The sequence below is a fragment of the Triturus cristatus genome, chromosome 6 (assembly GCF_964204655.1).
Source record: "Triturus cristatus chromosome 6, aTriCri1.1, whole genome shotgun sequence".
Lineage (NCBI taxonomy): Eukaryota > Metazoa > Chordata > Amphibia > Caudata > Salamandridae > Triturus > Triturus cristatus.
The window spans coordinates 1,676,802,894-1,676,828,248 of NC_140589.1; the positions used below are offsets into that span (position 1 = coordinate 1,676,802,894).

Consider the following 25,355-nt stretch of genomic DNA (forward strand, 5'->3'; position numbering starts at 1 on the left):
GTTCTGCGGAGGGGACCCTCCTTCAAGCCATTTTCTTGCACCAGCAATATTCCACGAAAGCAAGTGGAATTAGTTATTTTTGTCAGTGCTTGGGCATTGTTCTCTGTTTGGGTTAAGGGTCACTGGTAGCCAAGCCCATTGCTTTTGGCCTGGATGGAAAGTCTTATACTGGCCGTTATGATCACTGGACATTACCGTTTTGCTTCCTCCTTGGGCGTTATGCAGAACTGAATATGCCAGGCGTTTGTCAGTAGATGGTTTTGGTTTGTGACTCAGTTTTGACAAAAACAGGACGGGGATACCGTGGTGGTAATGGTTTAGATAATTGTATACCCCATGTTTCGAGTTGACTAGAGCATTCCAGGATACGATGCACTATTTCTTCTGTTTGCCAAGTTGTTCAAGTGTATGCCTTGTGTTTTATAAATCAATCAATCAGTTTAGATTAGTAAAGCACGGCTAATCACCCGTGATGGTATCCAGGCGCTGAGAGTGCTAGTGCCAGATCTTAGTCGAACATCCAGGTCTTGAGTTCTGAATCCCAGTAGAGAGGATGAGGTATGTAGGTGAAGAGGCAGGTTGTTCCAGGACTTCACCCTGAGGTAGGCGTAGGAGCGTCCTCAATTGTTGCTGTGGTGGATGTGGGGGTATGGGTGAGGCAGAAAGAGGCAGAGCACAGGTGTCTGTAGGGATGATGGCAGTTCAACCGCTGGTTGATGTACACTGGTCTCTGGTTGTGGAGGGGTTTGAAGGCGTGGGTCAGCATCTTGAACTGGCATCTCTTCTGAATGGACAGCCAGTGGAGCTTCCTCAGGTGGGGGTGATGTGGGACCGCTTGGGGAGGTCTAGGAAGAGTCTGGCTGCTGGGTTCCGTATCGTCTGCAGTCTCTTGAGGAAGTGCGAGGTGATTTCTGCATCAAGTGCATTGCCATAGTCCAGTTGGCTGGTGACCAGGGCCTGTGTGACGGTGCATCCGGTGTTGATGGGGAGCCGTAAAATCTTGCGGAGCATGCAGAGGGTGAGGAAGCATGTGGATGGTGAGCTTGCTATCCAAAATGATGCATAGGTTGCGGTTGTAGTCGGTCGGTGTTGGTGCGGGTCCTAGTTTGGGGGCCTCCAGGCATCATTCCATGGGGAGGTGTTTCCAAAGATCAGCACTTCCGTCTTGTCTGTGTTGGCAGTTGTTCATCATCCTTTCAGTGATGTTAGTCATGCATCTACAGAAGTTTGTTAGCATTGCGGAGGGGTCTTCTTATAAGGAGATGATGAGCTGGGTATTGTCAGTGTAGGATATGATGTTGAGTTCATGTGATCTTACGACATTGGCCAGGGGTATCATGAAGGTGTTGAACAGGGTCGGGCTGAGGGATGGGCCTTGAAGGACACCGCAGATGTTGTTATTGCGTTATGAGGTGAAGGGCGGGGACAGATTCTCTGTGTTCTAACTGTTAGAAAGGAGGCGACCCACATGAGAGCGTCTCCTTGGTTTCCGATTTTGTGAAGACTTTTGATAAGTGTGGTGTGGTACTGTGTTGAACACTGCTGAGTCGTTGAGGATGATCAGAGTCACCGTTTTACATTGGTCAATGATAGATCTGATGCCCGCTGTGACTGAAATCAGGGTAGGTTTGGTGCTGTGGTTGGTGCGGAATCTGGATTGGTATGTCTCCAGAAGATCATGGTTCTCAAGGTGTTCTGCAAGTTGGCAGTTGACGGCCTTCTCGAGGACTTTGGCTGGGAAGGGTAGCAGAGAGATGGGGTGGTTGTTCTTGAGATCGATGGGGCCGGTGGTTGATTTCTTGAGTAGGGGCTTGACCTCAGCCTGCTGTGGTGATTGATGCGTTGGGAATGGCAGCGAGCTCTCTGCTAATCATTTTGTTCCTGAGGTCGAAAATGTGATGGGGGCACGGGTCAGATGGTGCTCCTGGGTGGATGGAGGTCATGGTGGCTGTGGGGTCTTGTGTGGTGAGATTGTCCCAGGTGGTGAGTATATGGTTGTGTTCTTCATTCGTGGGGTCAAGATGGCTGAGGGGGTTGTTGTTTTGGGATTAAAGTTTCTGTAGATGGTGGAGATCTTGTTCTGTAAGAAAGCCTCCAGGGTGTTGCAGAGTTTTTGTGAGGGGGTGATTGACGTTTCCGGTGGCTGAGGGGCTGGAGAACTCTCTGATGATGTTGAAGAGCTCTTTGCTGCGGTTGACGCTTGCTTTGATGCGGTCGACCAGGGCATTTCTTTTTGTCTTTTTTTATGAGTTTGTGGTATTGATTGGCAGCTAATTTGAAGGTTGCTCCCTCTGTGGACTCCATGCTGGTGTGCCATTTCCTTTTGAGTTATTTGCAGGTGCATTTCATGTTTCTTAGTTCCGTCGTGCACCAACTTGCTTGGAGTATCTTTTGGGTTTTGTGGGTTTGCGGTGGCCAACTCAGTCTGCGCAGTCTGTTATGCATTCGTTTTTGACTGCCTGTTCGAGGTTGGTTGGTGTGTGAGGGTGGGAGGGCATTGGTCCATTGGCTTTCTGAGATCTTGGTCCAGCTGCGGTGTGGCGTGCTTGGTGGTGGTGCTGTGGAGTCCTGAGATAGTGAAGTGGATGATGGCGTGGTCAGTGCAGGTGAGCTTCGGTGACACAGCTATACTTGATTCTGTCACTGGCCATTAAGATCGTGTTGAGTGTGCGTCCTGTGATGTGGGTGGGGTTGATGACCAGTTGCTTGAGACGGATGTTGCTAATGTTTTCAAGGAGGTTGACGGTGTTGGTGTCATTGGGGTCATCCAGGTGGGAATTAAGGTTATGGAATGCTTGCAGAGGGATTGTGCGTTGAGCAGGAAGCATTGGAGATGGTCTGGGGTGGTCAAGGTAGGCGTGATGGTGGTCACCGTGCATGCAGGTGATTTGGTGATGCAGGCGAAGAGGCAGCGCTGGCAGGAAAAAGGTCCTGTCGTCGATCGGGGTGAGCTGCGGCAGCAGTTGTTGTTACAGAGTCCTGTGTTCAGGGCTTGGAGCTCGGTGGTAGTATATCTTCAGGTGTCACTTCGGCCAGGGTCCCTGGTGCTGGGCGCAGTCTAGGCACCTTTGTTGCCGCACCGGCAGCACATCTGTACTGCTGCCTCCATAAGCAGTCCTGGGAGGGGCTTGCAGGCGGTGGGAGGCACAGGGCAGAAAAGAAATATGGCGGTAGCTGCAAACAGGAGGCAAACAGAACAAAAAACTGAATGCAAAGAAAATTCACATAAAATAACAGCAGAACGAACAGGGGTTAAACAAAGCAAAAAACAAAATGCAAGAAAGTTCACATGTAATGAGAGCAGTGCAACAGAGTTGGTAAATAAGGCACTAGAGGACAGGCAGTCTCAGTGTGGACACACTGACCAGAGGTCGAGGGCTGATCACAGGAGCTGCGCTGCAGCTTCCATAAGTGGTCCTGGGAGGTGGGAGAGGTTAGCGGGGGGCACAGGGCAGGATAGAGAAATAGCAGGAAAGCAGCGTGAGTGGCGAACAGGGGGCAAACCGAAACAAACAACCAGATATAAAGAAAATTCTCATAAAATAACAGTAAAACAAACTGGTTAAACAGAACACAAAAACAAAATGCAAAACAGTTCACATACAATAAGAGCAGTGCGGCAGAGGGAGTTAAGAAGGACACTAGAGGGCAAGCAGTCCCAGTGTAGACAAGAGCGAGTCTCCCCAAACAAGTAGTAAATATCTACACCTTAAATTCACAAAAATAAATCACTCCCCACTGAGGGCCTCTAGAACCTTAGCATCCCATTCCTAAAGCTCATAATCTCAAGGTGCATGGCTGAAAAGCATTGGGTGGAAGCTTTGACAATAAATCACACAAAGCACTTAAACTGGCTCTATGTCTTGTTCTTTTTGACTAAGGAAATTTTTTTGGGGGGTTGGGAATAATATTTGATTGAGGGGTGGTTGTCAATGTTTTGACCCTGAATTATTGGAGGGGTCTCCTCAGGACGTAGTCATCTGGCTACCACACCACCACCATTGGGTGCATATAGATAACATCAACTGTCTCTCACCAATAAATGGCTACAACAGTCTTGCTTCTGTAAATATTATCCCCTCAGTGCCGACTGGGAGGGCAGAAGGCGAATGACGGTGAAGTGAAGAGTTTGCCATTCTCCCGAACAGTGTATTGGATTATTGAGTAATTTACAAGGTGTGTTAGATTGTGGCTACACAATGATGGAGTGGTAGTAAGATGACTAAGTCCTGAGGAGACCCCTTATACAATTCGGGTTTCGAACTGTCTGCAAATTCCCCCCCCCCCAATTGGTTGACATTTGTAACTAGCAAGTAGGGATTGTGGATTCACTGGAACTTTCCTATGTTTCTTTGTTTAAATGGGATTATACAACCACTGGGGACTGTATAGTGTCTTTTGTGTTATATGTTGCAAATACAATCACTGTGTGAGCACTGTATCATCTTCACTATATTCACCTTAATCACATCAAACTGTATATGTTTGGATGTTATACATGTATGACGGACATTATTACTCTGTCCAGTACTGTTGTTTCTGAATTGTTTCTGTTTAATTAAGTTGGATTCAAATTATGATGTTAAGTAGATGGTAGAGTCTTCTACCTCGTAGAACTGGTCTCTCTTTCTGAATGAGTCCCACGTGACGTATCATTCAGACACAGGCCAGTATGCATGACCGTATCTCAAGTACCTAAAAGTATTTTCACTCGTTTATCTTCAAGCTCATGCATAGGCGCAGTGATAAAAACAAGATAAGGGCACACCTCTCATATTCATGCACTTCAGCTGCACTATCCACCTAGGCAATATACCAAACACTCTTCCATCCATTACACTGCCAAGGACTAGCATGCTACCCATCTGCAAAGTGCTTCAGCACCTCATCAAAGACAGTAAGCTCTATAGAAATGCAATTCCAATACAATGTAATATGATTCTGACTCATATTAAAGGTCGACCTGTAAATCTTCTGTTGGCTAGGGAAGGAACCCAACACCAATCTAATGAGATAAAGGTTGGCTCACTGACATCAAGAAGGAGAAAAGTGCATAGCAGAATTCTGGTGTAGAAATCCAGAATAGCAGCTAAAAGTAAAGATCAGAGACAAATATAGTAGCAAGAGGTGATGAATGTGATAAACAATAATGGAAGAAATGTGCTGAGACACATCCAGCACTTGGAAATGCCTCTTTGCATATAGTAATAACAGGAGCTGAAAGCACAGAAAATAACTCTGCACCATTTTGGATTGGGAGCCTCTGTTAACATCATATGGGCAACCCACCATCTTTTTATGTGTCTTGACCTGTCACTATACTAGAAATCATGGTATTCTCTAGGTAGACAGAGAAGAAACTCTAATTTGACATTTCTTGACTAGTACGGCATTATGCACTCCTCCCATTGCCATTCATAGGACTAGCTCCTGGAACACGCCAACCAGCGCCAGGGCAGTTCAGACAGCATGGCCACTGGCAGCAAGTGGAGCGCAAAGTCTCAGAATACATTGCCTGTGGGTCAGGAGATATAGTCATCTTTGGACGACAGAGGACTTCTGGTGAACGCCGGCTCAGATCTTGGCACAGTTACAACATCATGATTAAGTCTTTGCCCATCACTTACAGCTAAATTTCACACTAAAACTGTAAGCAAAGTGGAGACAGGCATATAGGAGATTTGCACTTGAATGTATATTTACAATTGACATTTTTGGTTATCTATTGGAGTAGAAAAGTTTAATATAGACAGCCTCAGGCAACTGAGAGAGTGGTCTTGTTACTTTTTATACCACTTACAATGGAGTAAAGCATTCTATTTCTAGATAGTGACAAAATAGGAGTGCTGAAAGTGGATGGAAGATATTAGTCTTAAACTGAACCCACCAAAGTGTGAAATCATGTTGGTCAGACACTAATATTAGAGTAGCAACAAGAGATCTGACCAATACAGCTTGTGGGCTGCCCACCCTGTTTCCTCTGTGACAAATATGTGATTCATGTTGGACTCTGATCCATCACTTGAGATAGAAACGTTGAATGCAGTTGAAATGTTTTTTTTTTTATTCGAGGGTGAATAAAAAGATTTTAGTTGGACCCAGCGGATTCTGGCTGGCTGGGACACTACAAAGCCAGACTGAATCCACTGTCCTAGATAGGATGAGTACGATACACTTGTCCGATAACCTGTGCTCCCCTTTGGGTAGCTTAGCACAGAACAGTCAGGCTTATCCTCAGGGTCAAAGTGTAAAGGATTGGCACAACTCTCATCCTCGCAACTGTGTATGCTACAAAAAGACTCCACACTGTATGTATAAAACAATGGTCTTTGTATTACACACACATTGAGATCAAAATGACAAACACATTGGATATATACTTGACAATTATATGCAATTGTTGAATTATTCCATTAGCAGCAGAACGGCACAAACATATATGTACTAGTCATAGTTATTCACTTGTCCCAATATCCCCTCAGCCTCGTAAGCCACATAAACCCATGTGCATACTTCCCCGAGGTGTTCACTATCCAAGCAATCCCTCTCACATCAAAAGCAACAGAAACATATATGCAGGCTGTTCAGAGGTATTTCACTTTTTCGCTAAAACATTAGCATAAAACACAACAATCCCAATATCGCATACCCCATACAGTTGTAATGGTCAAGAAATCACAGATTTTGACTATGCTTCGTGACCCAGCCTCTCAAACTACACCAGTCAATAATATATGTTGTAGCCACTAGCAACACTTTGATTAGATTGTCGGGACCAACTAAAGTGGAAGGAAATAGTTACATGCTCTCATCCATCCAGATTAGGTCCTCCAGCACCCAGCAGCACATTTACAAGTTCGGAATCACTATCCACCCCCGTAGGCGAAAGACTGTGACACCGAAAGCTGGGGCGCATCCAATTTAGAGAATTGTTTCCCCTCCGACTGAGGTGCGAGCTACAGTTGCTCCAGGTAGCCAGCCAAGGCACAACCAGACTCCTCGGGTCCAGTCACAATATTCTTAACAAGAGCACCTTGTGCCGTTGGTCCGTGGAGAGGGAGTCGGCAACCTTGAACTGAGGCCACAGAGTCAGGCACTATCGTCTTCCCGATCTGGAGGTCGGAGACAGCCTAGGCTGCTAGCTCGGGCCCCGCGAACTTGGTAAACTTTACCCAACACCCCTTGGACACCACTTGCTACAGAGTGTGAGCTAGCACAGGTTTCCTGTTGTATGCTCGGGTCCCTCCGACTCAGCAAACTTTCCCCGTGCTTCCCAAACTCCTCATGATATGGCACCCCAGGTGGGCCACTGATCGTTACAAGCACACTCCTCGGCACAATGTGATTACTGCACACGTCGGGACGATCCTTGTCCCAATCGACGATCACTTCCACTCATTTCTGCCGCACCCTGTGTGTCATTACGATCTTGTGGAAATGGGGAAATCTTTTTTGTCACCGGGATCTCGTGGACAGGAGGTCAGCCAACCGGCTCTTGGGGAGTGCTTGGGGACCCGGGCCATGCCAGTTGGCAATGAGCCGCAGGCCAGCAACATCCAGGAACAAGCATTGGCATAGCCAATCGGCCTCGCCTTTGGGACCTTATAAGTGTTTAGCCATGCTACAGTTGCATAACTAAATACTTATAAGGTCCCAAAAGCGAGACCTATTGGCTATGCAAAGCGGCCGTGCGGCCGTGAAAGTGATCGCAATCGCGATCACACATCAAAGCGGCCGCGAAAGTGAAAGTGATCGCGGTAAAGCGCCACGCGCGCCCGGGCACATGCACTGTAGCTCTAGGCTGGCCTGGTAGCACTTTTTGGAGCCCTCTCAATAAGTCTCGCCAGACCAGCGCATGCGCTGGGTCAGGCGAGACCTAAAAATCCACCAAGTGCTAGTCCCCTTCCTATAGCATGACAAGCCCCAGGCCATCACAAGTCTGCGGATAATCCAATTGCAGTCTCTCCTGACCCAGTAATTCCTCTTGTTGATGTCCCAGTGTCGAACCTGCGTACTATGGCTATGGTTCCAATCCCACAAGCATCTCTAACTCCTGTGGGCAGAGCCTCAGTAGTTATACCCATAATGGCCTTTGAAGATGAGATCAGTTCAAAAGGACACCTTTGAAATGCACGGGCCCTCTCTCAATTTTGTCCTGTCTGCCATTCTACCCCGGGAGGCATAATCAATATCTTTAGTGTGGCCAATACCCTAACTCTTGGAATGCAGGTGGCAATTCCAGCCCCTCTTATCCGTTTCAGGAAGGCCACTTAGAGTCCAAGGTCTGCAGTTTCCCTCAAGCCCCTAGTTTGTCTACGTGAAGCCGAAGAAATCGACCGTACCTGGCATTAGCCGAGACTAGAGAATCCTTGGTATATATACCATTTACATCGTTGAGAAACCATTACGAAATTACCCGCCCTGAGGAAGCCCCAGGCCGGATGGCCGTGTAAGGGGCGAAACACGTGTTGGCTGTGCCATCTCTTTTCTTTATTCACTATTACGAATAAAAAACAAATAAATGAATAAACACCATCGGATCAACCTGCACTGATTTGGAAATTCGTTCCTTTGAAATATAAGATTAAATTCTTGCCCAGACACACCTTCAGAATTCTACTTAAAATTAGGGGGATAGGGGCCTCTCCCCCTGTTATGGGCAAGAACAAGTACGAGAAGGATATATGCTTATTATGTGGTTAGTAAGGGATTAGGACCTTTTTCCCCTCACTCCCATGAAACCTAGTTTATGTCTGTCTTATCAGGAATGCAGATGTAGCTGTCCCCTCGGCACCCAGATGTGGATTAGAGACAGGCTTACAGGCACACAGAGCAACAAGCACAGAAATGCTCACTTTCCCAAAGTGATATTTCCACATTAGTAATGTTGAATCCACTTGCACCACCGGAGAGGACTTGTCATTGCTAACTCATCGATATCAAACACTATACTGCCACTCTTCTGCACGTAGGAAATACAGCTCAGTAGCCTTTCCACAGATCCCTTATGCCAATCCAATGCGGGAAGCAGGCAGTACCTACCAAACACACCATCCGGTGCCAATCACTGCCAGTGCATGTAGCGCACCCGTGCACATGCCCAACCTCTTCCAGACACCACACCCTGCCCCCAGGGAGTACTTCGATGTAGAGAGAGACATGCAGAACCTTGGCAAGTAGCTTTTTAAATGCCAAGCCGAGTAACAGTAACTTGCACACACAGGCCCCACCATAGCAAACCTGTGAAACGTTTGAAGAGTTACTTCTGTGGGTGACACAACCAGTTCTGCAGGCCCACAGAGGAGCATTTGAGTTGCATGCCCTAGGTATATGTCTTACCCCTAGAAAAGGGACTTACAGCTAACTCAAATCGGCCAATCATGCATACACTAATCTCCAGTATGTATATGACAAGCACAGTGCTTTGGCACTGAATTGCAGTGTCAAAAGCGCTCAAAGTCCTAAGGCTAGCACATAGATCAGCGGATAACCCGGAGGGACAAAAGCAATAAGTTGAGGGAAAGCACCCTAGAAAGGGCCATTTCCAACAATTTCTTGAACTACTTTCACTGGTTACATGAAGTACTGATGCCTATTTTACTGAGACTGGATGTCACAAATGAGGCTTAGATAGTAGGCACAGACTACTATCTCATCAGCTCCAGCCAGCGTTTACCAAACGCAACTGCCAAAAGCATTCGAAACTTAAATTGAAAGCTGCTTTTCTTTTCTTGCTGGTTTGCATTGGATTCCAATATAAAAAGACCTTTTGTCACATACACTAGGCAGTGTTTAAAGGGACTCCAGACTTTCTGTGTAAAAATCTCAGATCCTAAGACTGAGTCGGAGCTTTTTCTCTCGCGCTATCATAGCCTTCTTTACAAGTTCAAGATTTAGATCATAATGGGGCTGCTTTTGAGTGCCAACTGATCAAGTCAAGAATCCACTGCCTCAGACATTTTTTTTTTTAAATTATTTTATTGACCACATTGCATTACATCATGTTCCATTACCATGCACTTATTTATACTGCGGCATCTGCATGACCTTGTACTGCTATGTCGTCCACATCTGTGGGGCACAATACATTTGCACTGTTGTTTAAGTTTTTAATATTAAACAATTAAAACAAACAAATAAAATGAGACTTCCCCGTCTCCCCCCCCCCCCGCTCCAGACAGTGGCACTATTTGTTTGTAGGTTTGCACTCAGAGCGGCAGGCATAACTAGTTTAAGTTGTGTGTGTGAGAGGGTTGTTATCACCTACAGTGGTAAGTACCTGCGAGGCGTGTGTGGATCGCTGTGTGAGTGTAGCTTCATCATCGCCCTGTGTCGGTACCATAGACACTTCTGTTTGCATTTGTCCCCATTCCATCAACTCACTCTCAGCTTTCATGTCCGTTCTTACTACCCTAAGGCGACATTCTTCCGCCACTCCCCACTCTCTCATGTCATCTTTCCATTTGTTCAACGCGGTGGTGCAGATAGTATCCAATGTATCGCAATCCGTTTCTTTGTCAGTACTAGACCCAACATCAAGAACCTGTGTCGTATCCGTGTCCCCTTTTTTGGTGCTGGAAGAAAACCCAATAAGCACTGTTTTATGGATACTTCTATGCGCACTGCTGTTACAGTGCGAGGAATCTGTACCACCCGATTCCAGTATAATTGTAAGCGTACGTAGTTCCAGGTCATGTGTAAAAAGGTGGCGGGGTCCAAACCGCATCTTGGGCAGAAAGACACGGCCCCCTGTATAAACCGTGCTCGAAGCTGCGGGATTACGTATGTGCTATGCAAATAATGAAATTGGGTGAGCTTAAACCTAGCGTTAGTGATCGCTTCAGCCACCCGTGCTAAGGCTCTTTTCCATTCGCCTGCTGTCAATGGGATAGGTAGATCCTGTTCCCACTTTCCCCTAATAGCAGATAAATCAGCCATGCGGTCTTCCTTTAATGCTTTATATATACGTGAGATCAGACCCCTGCAGGAACCTGGATCTAACAGTGTCAATAGTGTGTGTGACTCCTGCGGTTCATCCGGGAATGTGGTCCATGTCTCTCAGACCATGCGCAAAACCTTGGCATACTGCAGAAAGTGCCTCACCGGAGCCTAGAACCAATTCTGTGTCTCTTCAAAAGTCAGAAAGGCTCAATTCTGATAAAGATCCCCAGCCCTCTCATATCCTCCCTCGTACCCCTTTGAGATGTCCATAGACATCTGGATACTCTGAAACCCCCGTAACCACCGAAGTGGCAACGCACTTGCATACGGTGCTCTGCGAAGTACCAGTGTGACAGCTAGCTCCCAGGCCTCCGCAACCAGACGCACTATGTGTGGACAATCTCTTGATGCCTTCGATCTCATTATAAGGAACCTCTGCAATTGTATCCCCTGATTCCAGGCACCCAGTAGCTCTTTGTCAGCTGTTCAACCCTCCATGCACCATCTGTGCTGCGTATTGTAATAATCCCGCTATGTAGTGCAATCTGAGATCAGGCAATCCGAGACCTCCCGCGTCCATGTCCAACTTTAGTGTTAACTCTACTTTGGCCCCCAGCCCACACCAGCGAGATTAGTAGACTATTTAGTACATCAAACGTGTGTTTCCGGATTTTACAGAAGGAATTCTGCAGGCCATGTAGGCAACGGGGGAGCACCACAATCATTGACAGAGCCACACTCCCCATGATTGAGAGTGGGAGCTTGTTCCAGAATTGTATGGACGCTTTTAATCCTAAAATAACTTTACCCATATTAAGGTCAAACTGGGTCTCTGGCTGATGTGCTACCTGAATGCCCAGGTACCGAAAATGATCAAGCTCCCAGTCCAGTTCTACTTCAGGGAGGTCTTGGGGAGGACTCCCAACGGGAACAATATTGTTTTCTGGTGATTAATTCGGAGGCCAGAGGCCACACCAAACGAGTCTAGCACCCTCAAGCATGCCGGCATTGCCTCTTCTGGCTGTCTAATATACAAAAGGGCATCGCCCACATATAAAGAAACCACGTGTGTTCGGCCGTCTACCACTATACCCCATAGCCATATCCCTCCGCAGTCTCACTGCTAGTGGCTCCATTGCTAGTGCAAAAAGAAGTGGGGATAGTGGGCACCCCTGTCAAGTGCCCCTTTCTAACCGTATAGGCTCTGACACTTGACTCCCGTTTCTTTGAAACTTTGAATGGTGGGTGAACAATTTTGAGTCTTACAAAAAACAGAAAATAATTTATTGAGAACTTAATGGCTCCTTTTCTTGTAGCCATTGCATTTTTGGATATTGATTGATACTGTGCTGTCTAAAGTCCCAGGCGGCATTTGTTCAATGTGCAGGGAAACAAAACAAAACACAGAAATTTCCTTCATTCCAGGATCCCCAGTTGACCTCTTATTTTGTTGAGCTAGTGCAGAATTTGTAACCATTCTGCTATGCCCTACACTTCTTGATTCCAGTTATAGTAGCTACACATTTTAATGCTCATCTCACACTAACTAAGGTGCTCCTTCTCTTAGAGTGAGCTCAACTCTCCTACCCTGTGTCCTGTGGGTGCCCTCAACAACAAAAATCTGACTACGACGGGTCAGTCTGAGATTCATGTACCTACATTTGTGGGAGACCCTGGCTGTCAACCAAGAGTTGTATGCCAGGAATACTTGGGCACACTGAACAAGACTTGAGAGAAATTGTAGCCATAAGTGGCGCTCTAGATTGTGTCCAGTAACTCCCAGTTTAAGCCAGAAGAACCTGGAAGGCACTGTCATACCAGATAACCCGTTCTCTGGAGACACTATCCAGTTTCTCTTGCCTCTTACTTCTATCCTTTTTCAATGGTTTGGAATACCTTGGACACTTTTGGCCAGTCAGTTTCTTGGGCTTGGTGCAGGTAATGCTCTATTGGCCTGAACCCACTGAGCTGCATTCACTGATCTGCTTGAACTCGGCCATGATGAAACTAGGGCAAGTGACAGAGGTATCTCAATCGCCACTTTGATAGATTGTAAGCCCCATTTCTGATGTCTCGCCCTTAACTGTGGAATGAGAACAGATGTGTGCAATAAGACTAAAGAACCAAACTTGTTTTAGATTCACTTTTTTAATAGGCCCGCGCCTTAACAGAATTATACTGCCTTATAGTGTAAGTGTTATATTTGGGCATTCTTTGTAGTGGCTCATTTTTTACTATACAGTGTGTTCCTACAATAAATTAAGATCTAGGACTTGATTGTGAGTTGACAGATGGTATTCCACCTCCCTGATGGACTACTGTTAATCAAACTTAGAAGTTACCGCAGACCCATCGGCCATCTCTGTATATTGAAAGAGACCAGTAGTTATGGTGTACAAAAAGTTTGGTGGATGGTTAGTGTCAGTTTTAACAGAAGTTCACTAAACTTTTTCAATGTATTTTTCAGAAACATTTCCCTAAAACGATTGTTTTTTTCGAAAAACAAGATGTCCATGAACCCCACACTTTGGGAACTCTCTTCCAGGGTGTGGGTGTCATTATTATTTTTTCTGTCCCTCGCTGTCCGGTTTTCATGATGGTGATGGATAGGAAAAAAAAGACATTATACCGTCCACCCTAAATCGGGTGGGCAATATAATGTTCTTCCTCGAACTGCCCTTAGTCTGTTCAGCAGCTGGAAGAGGTTTTAATCGTTGAACCCTACGGGAGCTCCATCGACAGTCTAGGATAACTGCCAAAAATATCTAAGGAGGTAATAAACCTTCTAATTACCATGGATGCCAAGCTTTCAATGAATGCAGCCAAACCAAGATAGCCAAATCATGCTTTCACATAATGAAAACACTGCAGCACAATTACCCACACCTAGGATTCCCTCGCAAGATTCAAGCTACCATCTCTCTTGTCCTATCTAACCTGGATTACACTTTTAGTCTGTATCATGGCTTAGCTTTATCAACTCAGAGAAGATTACGGAGAATTCTGTATACTGTCAGTGCACTCCTCCTACATATAAAGCCACAAACACACATTTTCCCTGCCGTAAGGACCCTAAACTGGTTATGAGTTGCCAGAAGATCCACCTTCAGGCTGCTTTGTTTCACACACAAAGCAATACATGGCAAAGGACCACTCTTCATCAGGAAGAAATTCAACAAATACATGCAGTAAAGGAACCTACGCTCAAGAATAGCTCTCCGCCTCAATGTTCCTACATACAAGAAAAAAAACATGGGTGGAACATCTTTCTCTGTTCAAGCAGATACTATGGAATGCACTTCCAACACACACAAGATCTACAGACAACCATCTTACCTTCAGAAGATTAGTTAAGAGTTGTCTCTTCCCCACATGATAATTATACTCCCAACACAATTTTATACCACAACATTGTCGGACATGGCAAACTATGCAAACTATGCTTCTCACGGGAAAGAGATGAAGTTGTTGTTATACATGTGTCATTGTAGATTGACCTATGCTTCTTGTTATAAGTAGATACATTTATATCTGGCGGAAATGTACATTACACCACAAAATACATATTTATTTAGGACAATGTCAAAATTGCTGTTTTGATGTATATATTGGTACTTATACAAAAATGATTCTGCCTGCTACATCCAACTGTGTATATATTATATATATATATATATATATCTATATCTATATATATATATCTATATATCTCTCTCCAAGCTCCAAAGTACCCAACGTACAAGGAGCACTCGAACGGCAACATGCTCATTAAGAGCCTTTATGGTATACAATCCACCGGCACAACGATGACTTTAAGCAGTTCAATTTGCCATGGATGCCTGACGCGTTTCGAAGTGTCCCCACTTCTCTTCAGAGGCTTTGGCAATTGAAGGCGCATAGGACACCGCCCTCATCATTTAAATGCTCCAATGCATGCCCTGGATGGGACGCTCTGACGCGACTAGCAGAGCCTTATGGGCCTTGTAGTGTTCTTTTTCTCCATATGGAGCGCGCAATGTTGCTGCTGTAACATTCACAGCCCCCAGATGGGCCTCGGTGTGTCGTGGATATGCTAAATCCGTTGCGGCCCCACAAAGTCAGCCTGCTCATTAACTGACTGCGTGGCCCCCACATCCTGGGGTGGTGCTCCTTCGCGGCAGGGTATACCGCGTATTTATCCAAGCTCCAAAGTACCCAACGTACAAGGAGCACTCAAACGGCAACATGCTCATAAAGAGCCTTTATGGTATACAATTCACCAGCACAACGATGACTTTAAGCAGTTCAAGTTGCCATGGATGCCTGACGCGTTTCGAAGTGTCCCCACTTCTCTTCAGAGGCTTTGGCAATTGAAGGCGCATAGGACACCACCCTCATCATTTAAATGCTCCAATGCATGCCCTGGATGGGACACTCTGCCGCGACTAGCAGAGCCTTATGGGCCTTGTAATGTCCTTTATCTCCAGATGGAGCGCGCAATGTTGCTGCTGTAACATTCACAGCCCCCAGATGGGCCTCGGTGTGTCGTGGATATGCTAAATCCGTTGCGGCCCCACGAAGTCAGCCTGCTCATTAACAGACCGCGTGGCCCCCACATCCTGGGGTGGTGGTCCTTTGCGGCAGGGTATACCGCGTATTTATCCAAGCTCCAAAGTACCCATCGTACAAGGAGCACTCGAACGGCAACATGCTCATAAAGAGCTTTTATGGTATACAATCCACCAGCACAACGATGACTTTAAGCAGTTCAATTTGCCATGGATGCCTGACTCGTTTCGAAGTGTCCCCACTTCTCTTCAGAGGCTGTGGCAATTGAAGGCGCATAGGACGTACGTTGGGTACTTTGGAGCTTGGTTATATATATATATATATATATATATATATATATATATATATATATATATATACACACACACACACATTATATATATATATATATATATATATATATATATATATATATATATATATATATATATATATATAAGAGAGAGAGAGAGAATATTCGTCTGCAACAGTCTCCTCTGTGGAGAAAAAAAAAATTGCTTAGACCCAACTTGCGTGCAATTATTTGATTTATTTACTCACAACAAATCCGCCATTTTGGTCGAATGCCGGCCTTGATCACATGACAATGCTAAGAAAATGGCTCACCCTATTTAAAGTGCTAGTGCTTGCAAACCTGATAATAGGCATAGACAACATACTTCAACTAGTGTAACATGACCGCATCAATGCATTATTCCATGTGTATATGTATACACATTCTCATCATGTAGTTATAAAATAAACGCCACTACTATGGTTTCATGTCACACCGATTAATACTTGGTAAAATACCAATACCTTTCCCGGCTTAAATGCCTTGTATCCTTTACCATACAATTTTTGCCTTATAAGCGTGGTTTGCCCCATCCTATACCCCTGCATGTACCCCTACCTTTGAATGTATCATCACTATTGCCATTTGCTCTCTTTGTCTTTGCACTTGACTGAACCAATCACGATGTTTGGATGTTTCTGGCCACCTACAATTTGAATAGTATAAATACTAAAATAAGGTTTACTTGCCAGAACCTAGTCTAATTAATTCAAATGTGCAAATTGGCAAATATTGGAAAAGTGACAAAGTGCTTTTAACTCCCTAATGTGCATATTAATCCTAAAGTGCTAAAGTGCTAAGTGCTCAATACTACCTACAGCATTACATATTGAACTAAGCGTTACCAATTGCTCTGGCAGTAATGAAATTTAAAGTGCAAAATAGCAAAAGGGGAAGGGGTGGGGGGGAATGGAGGGCAAGGGGGGGAAGAAGTTTGCTAAATACTCTCCATACTATGGGCAGCATCCATCTTAACTGAATGTTTCAATGCTGCCCGATCTGTATTATTGAAGTACCCGAATCATGGGTCAGGTTCAAGGTTCTATTTTCATGGGTCAGGTTCAAGGTTCTATTTATACATATTTCATTTGCAGTTGATTCCCTCCTATATTCATAAATACATAAACAAAAATATCCATGTAAATGCTAGGCAACTGTCTAAAATGAATAAATATACACATAAAATCCTAAAATTTAAAAGATTTCACATGTTCAAATAGGAAAAAGACACTTGAAGCTGCCAGATAAAGGTTCACAAGATGATGGTACACAGTCTCAAAGATCCCCAAAAATGGGAATCTCAACAGTGAAAGCGAAGATTTCGACTTCATTTACAACACATTATTCAAACAAATTATGTTGGCTACAATGGTACAGTGGATAATTAAAACAACTATTAACTCTGTTCATCACAAATATGTGTACAGGTTCTCACTTGAATTGAGGCCTCCCGGCTGTTTAGTATCAAGTTCTAGTATGTAGCTAGTCTCTAGGTGTCTCATCTTAACTTCCCGGTTTCCACCTCTTTTCTGTGGTGGTATTGTGTCTATGACCTAGTACTTAAAATGCCTCAGTTCGCTATTGTAACATTCTTTAAAATTTCTTGCCACCAGGTAACTGGCATCGTTGTTAACTATAGCTCTTATGTGCTGTAGTATTCTCTTATGCACGGCTAGCTTCGTATTGCCAATGTATTTTAATTTACAGCTGCATTCTAATATATATACTGCATATTCAGACTTACAGGTTAAATGATGTTTGATGACCTGTATTTTAGTATTGAATGCAGTTTGATACGAAGTTGTGTTTATGCCACATTGGCAGGCCTTGCAGCTCAAGCATTTGAAGAAGCCCTTCCTTGCTGACAACCAACTTCCCCTATCCTGATCTTCTGGGCTGCTTTTAACCATCACATTACCCATGGTTGTAGTTTTTCTATACGTAATGGCTGGTTTGGTTGGTAAAAGTTTGCCTATTATAGGGTCTTCCAAGACTATAGGCCAATTGCGCCTTATAATGGCCCTAAGTTGTTTTTCCTGCCTGGAATATGACAGGATCTGTCTAGTTGGTTCATTGGCCTCCTCCAGTGCCCAACTCACTGCTCCCCGGGACTTTGGAATATATTGCAATATATCTTCTCTAGCTCGCTTTCTGGACCTGGTGATAGCTGCATCTATTGTCTCTGTTCTATACCCTCTGGCCAGAAAACGTGCCCGACTTTCCAATTGCTTAGATCCAGTGTCAGCCTCATCACTACATATCTGTCTAATACGTAGCATTTCCCCATATGGGATGCTATTAATGAGATGGGGAGATGGGCACTGGATGCATGCAACACTGTATTGCCTGCTGTTGATTTACGATACAGCGAGGTAGACAGACGGTTGTTAACAATTTGGACCTGTACATCTAAAAACATCCCTTGTTCCTTGCTGATGACTGATGTAAAATTTAAATTGACATCATTAATATTGATTTCAGTAATAAAATCCTCTGCACTATGTTGATTACCATCCCACACAATAAATAAATCGTCAATGAATCTGAGCCAGGAAATGACCCTAGAGTTGTACATATGCTCAAATTGCTTTTTGAGGACCAGCTCCTCCCATCAGTCCATAAATAAACAGGCATAGCTGGGTGAGAAACTGGCCCCCATTGCTGGTACATTTGATTCTTAAATAAAAACAGATTGTTAATATATATATGTATTTTTTTGCTATTAAAAAATCATCCTTTCAACCTTTGACTCATCCCTCCTCTCTCTGAACTCTTCCCAAACCTTTCTGTCTACTATGAACCCCCAAGCATCCTTCTCAAACTTTCACCTCCTTATGACTTCTCCTTTCAAATCCTTTCCCATCATCGTATCCCCCTGCTCAAAACTCTACTCAACACACGAGTTTTAAGAGCACAAACCTAACACAACTAATGCAGAAAAAAAAAAAAACTTTTACTAATCTAGTATGAACCTCTCTAATATTGGGTTCCAAAGGGTAGAGGATGTGGTCCGTCGGCAGCGCTGCCGCCTCTGGTGCAGGAAACCAGGGTTCGAGCCTCGAGGTCGCGTCCACATCCTGTGATTCTGGGCAAATCACTTAATCTCCCCGTGCCTGAATGTGTAATGTAAATACGGTGCTAGGTAAAGCGCTCCAATACCTTCGGGTAGAGTTCGCGCCATATAAATATGCAAAAAAAAGTAGCGCGCTACTCGTTGGAGAGCGCTTCAACGTCTCGTAAGGGGTAGCAAGCGCTATATAAATTCCATTTACAACTTCAATTGGAATCTGTTTTGAATAATAGTTTATTGTTGCGGGGACGGTCAGCTCTCATTTTAACAGGTGTGTATCTTCGATGAATATATTGCTGTCAGTCCAGCACCTACACTGAATAATGACGTTTCGTTTGATGTCTGATACACTTTTCAACAGGAAACTGATTGGGTGGAAGAAAGGGGGTGTGGACACCACAGCAGCACATGCTTTTTCCGTGAACCGCTTCCTTTCCGCTGCAGCATACTGCAGAAATGTTTTGTGAACCTTGTCAGCTTCAAAACCTAGACGTGGGACGAGCAACACAGCGAGAGGTATGTGAAGAGGTGTATTATACATTTTATTCTAGGAGGTAGCAGCCTGCTCTTTCTTTAGAAAACGTCGATACGTGCCGAGTTAAAAAATAGTTTTGTTATGATCAAAACTTCTGTCTTAATATACGAATTGTTTCCGTTTTTATTGTCATTACTGCGGGATGTCATACTTTGCTGTCGGAATCAAAACTTAACAATAGCTGATTACGAAAAGCGCTTCAGCGCCTCGACAGGGGTAGTAGGAGCTATATAAATACAAATTCAATTCCACTTATTGGGTTTAGCTGAATTGAAGGCGACAAGTGTCACGTAGAAGTCGCGTATGTAGTCATAGTTTTTACTTTCCATTCTGGTGTTATTCGTTTGGTACTGTGCAGTGTTGAAAGTAGGACTGCACGTGCAATGATGCAAGGGAACAGCTGGACGGCACGAGGCACATTCATTGAGTGATTTGGGACGAAGGGCCTGAAGGCTGCTTTGCAACATAAAGAGAACCGTCCACATCACTGGCTGAGGGGGAGACCTGGTGGGCTGACACCTTTTAAAGCTGCCACATGGATCCAGGGTTTTTGTGACCCTTTTAGCCAGACTTCTATTCCTAAACTACATCCGGTTGCATCTGGAATTTTAGACACTTGCATGTAATATTCAAATGAATGTACACATACCAGAACGCAGAGGGCTGTGCGTTAAAAATACAGGGATGTTGTAATGTGTCACACATGATATGCGGATTTGCTTCCACTGGCCACCCAGGCATATGCATCTTTAATAGGAATTATTTCTAGTACTTGAAAAATAAATCATTCAAGATCCCCTAGGTCTCTGGGTGTCATTTAGATAAGCTTATGATTTTGTAACCACTGTGCTCTCAAACCCGCCTTGTGTGTGTAATAGAAACAAGCATTTGCAATTCAATCGGTCTCACACTTGTGAGAGCTAGAGCTGTTGGCGTTGTAAATGACAATGTCTTTTACCCATGTCTTTTGGTTTGGAGTGCAGTGGATGTATGTGGTTTGGAGTGGAATTATGTGAGTTGGACTTGAATTGTGTGTGTTGGAATTATCCAGTGCAAGACCATCTTCACCAGCCGTAAAAAACAAACCTGGCTGCGAACCACAATACACTTCAGAGCCTGCTAACACCCACGGAATGCTCAGCACTCAGCTTACAGCCACCAGGCTTTTTGCACAGTCACCTAGAGTACAAAACAGAAGGCAATCACATTAAGTACACTGCTCACTATCTGTCGCTAACTGACCAAAGCCAGTTGTCATAAATGATACAAGCGCATCCAGGTGTCACTCACAGCAAACTACAGGCGGCTTTTGCAAACTCTACACTGCGCACAAGCACCTGTTACTGTTAATACACAACAACCAGCTATGCTTTGTACAATACAAGCAGTTGTTACTCACTGTACTTTATGTACAGCCATGCGTCACCTACACCACACTAAGCCCAGTTGGCTGACAACCACTGAGCAGACAGCTGTCACTAATAGTGCACAATCAGTTGTCACTCCTGGTACACTGCACAGCCAGCAGTCACCTGCAGTAAAATGTACAGCTATGTGGCACATACAGTACACTATTCACAACTAGTTTTCACCAACAGTGCACTGTGGCCCCTAATTTTGCCGCCTGCTTCAGGTAAGGGCGGGAGCGGCCAGGGGGGGGATCGACGGCCGATTTGTTCGGGGGTGGGGGGGTGATGGACGACTTCTTCTCGGGAGGCGGGGGAATAGTGGTAGTCATCTGACACGACTTGCTCACCTCCACAGCCCCCAAAAAGAGTGCTGCCGGGGCAGACTACCCCCCCCACATCCCCTTCCTGCGTCATAGAGCAGCTGTCACCCACCATACACAGCTGTCACTACATTACACTGGGCCAGGCGTGTCCTGTCAAATACAATTTATTGTACATCCAGCTGTTGCCAATCGACACTCTGCTGTCATCGCAGTTCACCATACACTCAGAGGTCACCCACAATACACTGTCCTCAGTCAACTGTCAAAGTACAATGCACACCCAACCCGGTCATCTGCAATGCAGCGGTCTGGTTCTACAACTGATTTAAAAAATAAAAAAAAATCATTTTTATTGGCATTTTCTCTAATTAAGTACATCACATCAGTATCGGTGACATTGATATAAGAAGATATATCACATACATTTTACACCTTGACATAAGGCTGAATAACGCCATGGTCTATAGCCTCCCGTACAGTCCCAAAGTTGGTGATATTTCTAAGGAGCGAGTGGTGAGGCAGTATCGACATTCATGCAAGGCAGTCTGTGTTGTGTGTTGGGATGTGAGGCGCATTCTCGCTATTAGCCCCATATCGTAGGGGTTGTTTTTTGCCAGTAACGATACTGCTTCTACGACTGATAACTCACTATACAGACAGACCTATATCTTTTACTTGCAGAACATTATGCAGGCTCACCCCACACATCCGTTCACTGTGCACAGCTAGGACTGTCACCCACATTCCAAAGCAGAAGAAACTCTGCCACCTGTTGTACACTTATCTGCAAGTACAACAACTACAGTACACTGAGCACTCAACTCTTGTAATCCATAACACAGCGGTCACTCCCAGTAAGCTCAATTGTCATTTATGATAGACTATGCACCGTTATCTGTCACCCATAGGGCTACTGTACAGAAAATTGTCAGTATCAGCATATTACAAGGCCAGGTGTCTTACACAGTACTCTGTCAGCCACTGCACACACAGCCACAACATACAATACCTTGTGCACAGTCAACTGTGCAAACCCCACAGTGCTCTAATGTACACAGACTGCTTCATCACTCACAATACACTACATACATGGTCTTGAAAAGACAACACACACTGCAGACGTATGTCTTCCACAGTACACTCTACAAAGTTTCACCCTTAGTATACTGTGCAGACCCAACACTTTCAATGACAAAACTCAGCTTTAGCACTGAACTTTGCAGTGTCACTCCACTACACACCAGCCCATTACTCCAACCACTATATACTCAGCAGATACAGAGCTGTTATCCACAATGTACACATTTAGTTCTTCAAACCCACTAGTTGCACCCCCAACTGTGGCCCAAAAATGCATTGCCTACCCTGAGGTCACGCACAGGATTGTCTAAGAAACTCCCTGACAGGCTCTCAAGCTTATAAAAACCAAGTTGTCAGAAGGTGTCCAAACCTTGATAGACTGTAAAACTCAAGTTCCTTTTGATCCTCAGAAATTCCTAGAGGGAGAAAGACCCAATATATTGAGTTCCAATATTGAGACCCAAAATATGATTAAAGAGTCCAATTCTTGGATCGTTCTTCGGATGCATCACTATGCACCATTTAGGAATCTACGCTGAGATACAGCATACTTCATCAGTCAACACGACCAAACATCAACCTTGGAGGTGGATCCTTGGGGCCTCAGGGTGCTTGATTATGGGATACCCTAAACCCAGATTGGAGACCAGAATTAAGGTACCTGTCATTCAAGAACCATTTGAAAACAAAGTTTTCAAACTTGCATACAATTGAGCTTCAAGGCAAAAAAGGGGTTGTAATCGAAGAATGTCAGATAAGGTTCCCATCTCTGCCACTTACATTCAAACCTTTTGCACTCGGTGAAAGCAGACTTTTCTGACATGAATTTCAACTCTCCCTAGTAACCAAAGGAGGACACACAATGACCCACAATAAGTTTGCATATTCATCTCGGTCACCCACAATAAATGGTACGACCATCACAACTGCAAGCTAACACAGATGTCAGAGTAACGTTCCCCCAACCCTACTTATAATGGCCAAGTCCCATATGTATGGTAACTTCATAGATGTTATGTGGGCCCGTATGGTGTGCACCATGTTCCGCAAACCTGGCTTTTCGTAGTACAATTCCCATGCCGGAGTGATTTTAAGCTCATAGTTATAACTGGGAAAAGGTAAAGTCACAGAATACAGTGTCATTTGTGAAAGGCCTTGCCATATGTGGTACTGAAGCCACTAAATACCTACACAGCAAGGATCAGGGCAGGGAGCTGTAATTTTCCTCCAATTAAAGAAAAAAAGTTGAGGTCATGTTGGTCACAAATCTGAAGAATGCACCGATGTTGACAAGCATGTTCATCATGGTTTTAATGTAGCTCATTCGCCTTGGTTTTGAGCAGCTATCGCCTTATTATCTATTGGATAAAAGAGGTCTGGGGGAGATAAAACAAATCTAGGACATCCACAAGACAAATATAAACAATGTGGTTAGTAAATCAGGATCCTGAAAACTTTCAGTGACTTCTTTACTGAAACATCAATCCATCTGTTACTGTGTCCTGATGTGCCTCGGTAGGTTGGGGCGGAAGCATGTGGGTTAACAATCTCCGGTCAATGGGTGGCCTCGGTACAAGTTGCTGAGGTGCCCACCTACCGCACTGTATATAGAGTGCAGGGCTGCTGCTGTCATAGACATCTGGTGTGTGGTTATTAATGCAGGTGGTGTCAGACAGCAGCTGCTGACTTCAGCAGCCTCCAATGCAGATAAGCTATCAAGAAAGCACTGCTGAGTGCCAGCAACGGGAGTCCACACATCAAGCTCAAGACAAGCAATGGGGAAAGAAATGAGACTGCTTCGTCATGACGTTAATGACGTCATCGCACATGATGTGCGGCCGCCATTTTAAATTGGGGCAACATATTAAAAACCATAAAAGTAGTGATTTTCTCTGCACATTGACAGCTCGTAACTGGATGTAAATAGTTGTGTTCATGATTCTTTTTGCACGGCGGGGGTGGAAACAGGCACCCTCGGAAAACAGTCTCCAACATTTCACTTCAGTCTCTGAATGCACAGCAAATGTAACCAGACATGAACATGATTTACAGCCCTATTTACAGAAATTAACCTGGAGCGACTGAAAACTTCCAGCGCTCTGGTCAAATGCTCTTAGAGAAAGGAAAAAGTAGTCCCTAAACAGATGGTACCGTGGGACATGTGGAAGGGTACAAATACTGTGGGAGTGTACAACTGACGAAAAGGAGGGACAAAGAGGAAGGATTGACCACTAGCAAGCAAGGATTATTTAAGGACACTGAAACAACCAAATGAAAAAGCAGAGAGCCCACAAAGAAGTATATACTAAAGTATATACAAGACATCTTGAATGCTCGATCTAAGTAAAGTATATAAAAGAGGTCTTGAATGCTCGACCTAGAAAGCCAAGTCTGCTGAGTATACAAGCCTAGAGAAACCTGGCCACAGCAGCCCTCTCTCATCTAATTTCAGGGGGCCCTTGACAGTCTACGAGAGGGCAGAGGGGAGGTGGCAAGGTGACCATCATCACATGCAGTGGGTCAGCTGCAGGTTTTCATAAGCTCACAGATCAACATGCATACAAGAATATTTGCACATTCAGGCACATCTACACACCTAGCAAAATGCACAGAAACATGCAAACACCCATGCACGCACTCACATATACACAAACTAATGTCCAACTGCAAAGCATAATAATAGAGGCAGCCTTGCATGTACTGACCTGCATACCTAAAGGCATCAGTGGACATAGGCCAACAGACATACAGGCTTTCCTAATACCAACATCCATACACAACAAACATTATACAGCCCTCAAGCAAACAGACACGAACACAGATTCTTAAATCTATGAGCATGGGTGGATGAGTAAATGTATGCTTAGATAGATACAGTGGGGTGTACATGAATGGAAAGAGTTTCGGAAGAGTATGGTTTGGTGGAGGGCTACGTATGTGTGCCTGGATGGGTGGATAAAGAGATTAGAAGAAGAATGTGTAGATGTGTGAGGATGGATAGCTTACTCACCCACCTGCCTATACACCTGCTCATCAACTTACCCATTCATCTATCCATCAATCCATTATGAGTCGCTGCATTCCTTCACCAGTTCATCTATGTGCTCAGTTTCTC

The 25,355-nt window shown here is 44.6% G+C and overlaps 1 protein-coding gene across 2 annotated transcripts in view; it reads left to right on the forward strand.

Moving 5' to 3' along the window:
* Positions 1–25,355, forward strand: part of TRAF5 (TNF receptor associated factor 5) — a 242,013-nt gene that overhangs the window by 31,869 nt on the left and 184,789 nt on the right. The window contains exon 2 of one of the 2 annotated variants that reach the window (XM_085612843.1): positions 19,255–19,409. The exons of the other annotated variant lie outside the window; for it this stretch is intronic. Within the exon in view, the coding sequence (XP_085468969.1) occupies positions 19,350–19,409 (60 nt within the window). The 5' untranslated portion in view covers positions 19,255–19,349. The remainder of the gene's footprint in view (positions 1–19,254; positions 19,410–25,355) is intronic. 2 annotated transcript variants of the gene reach the window in all.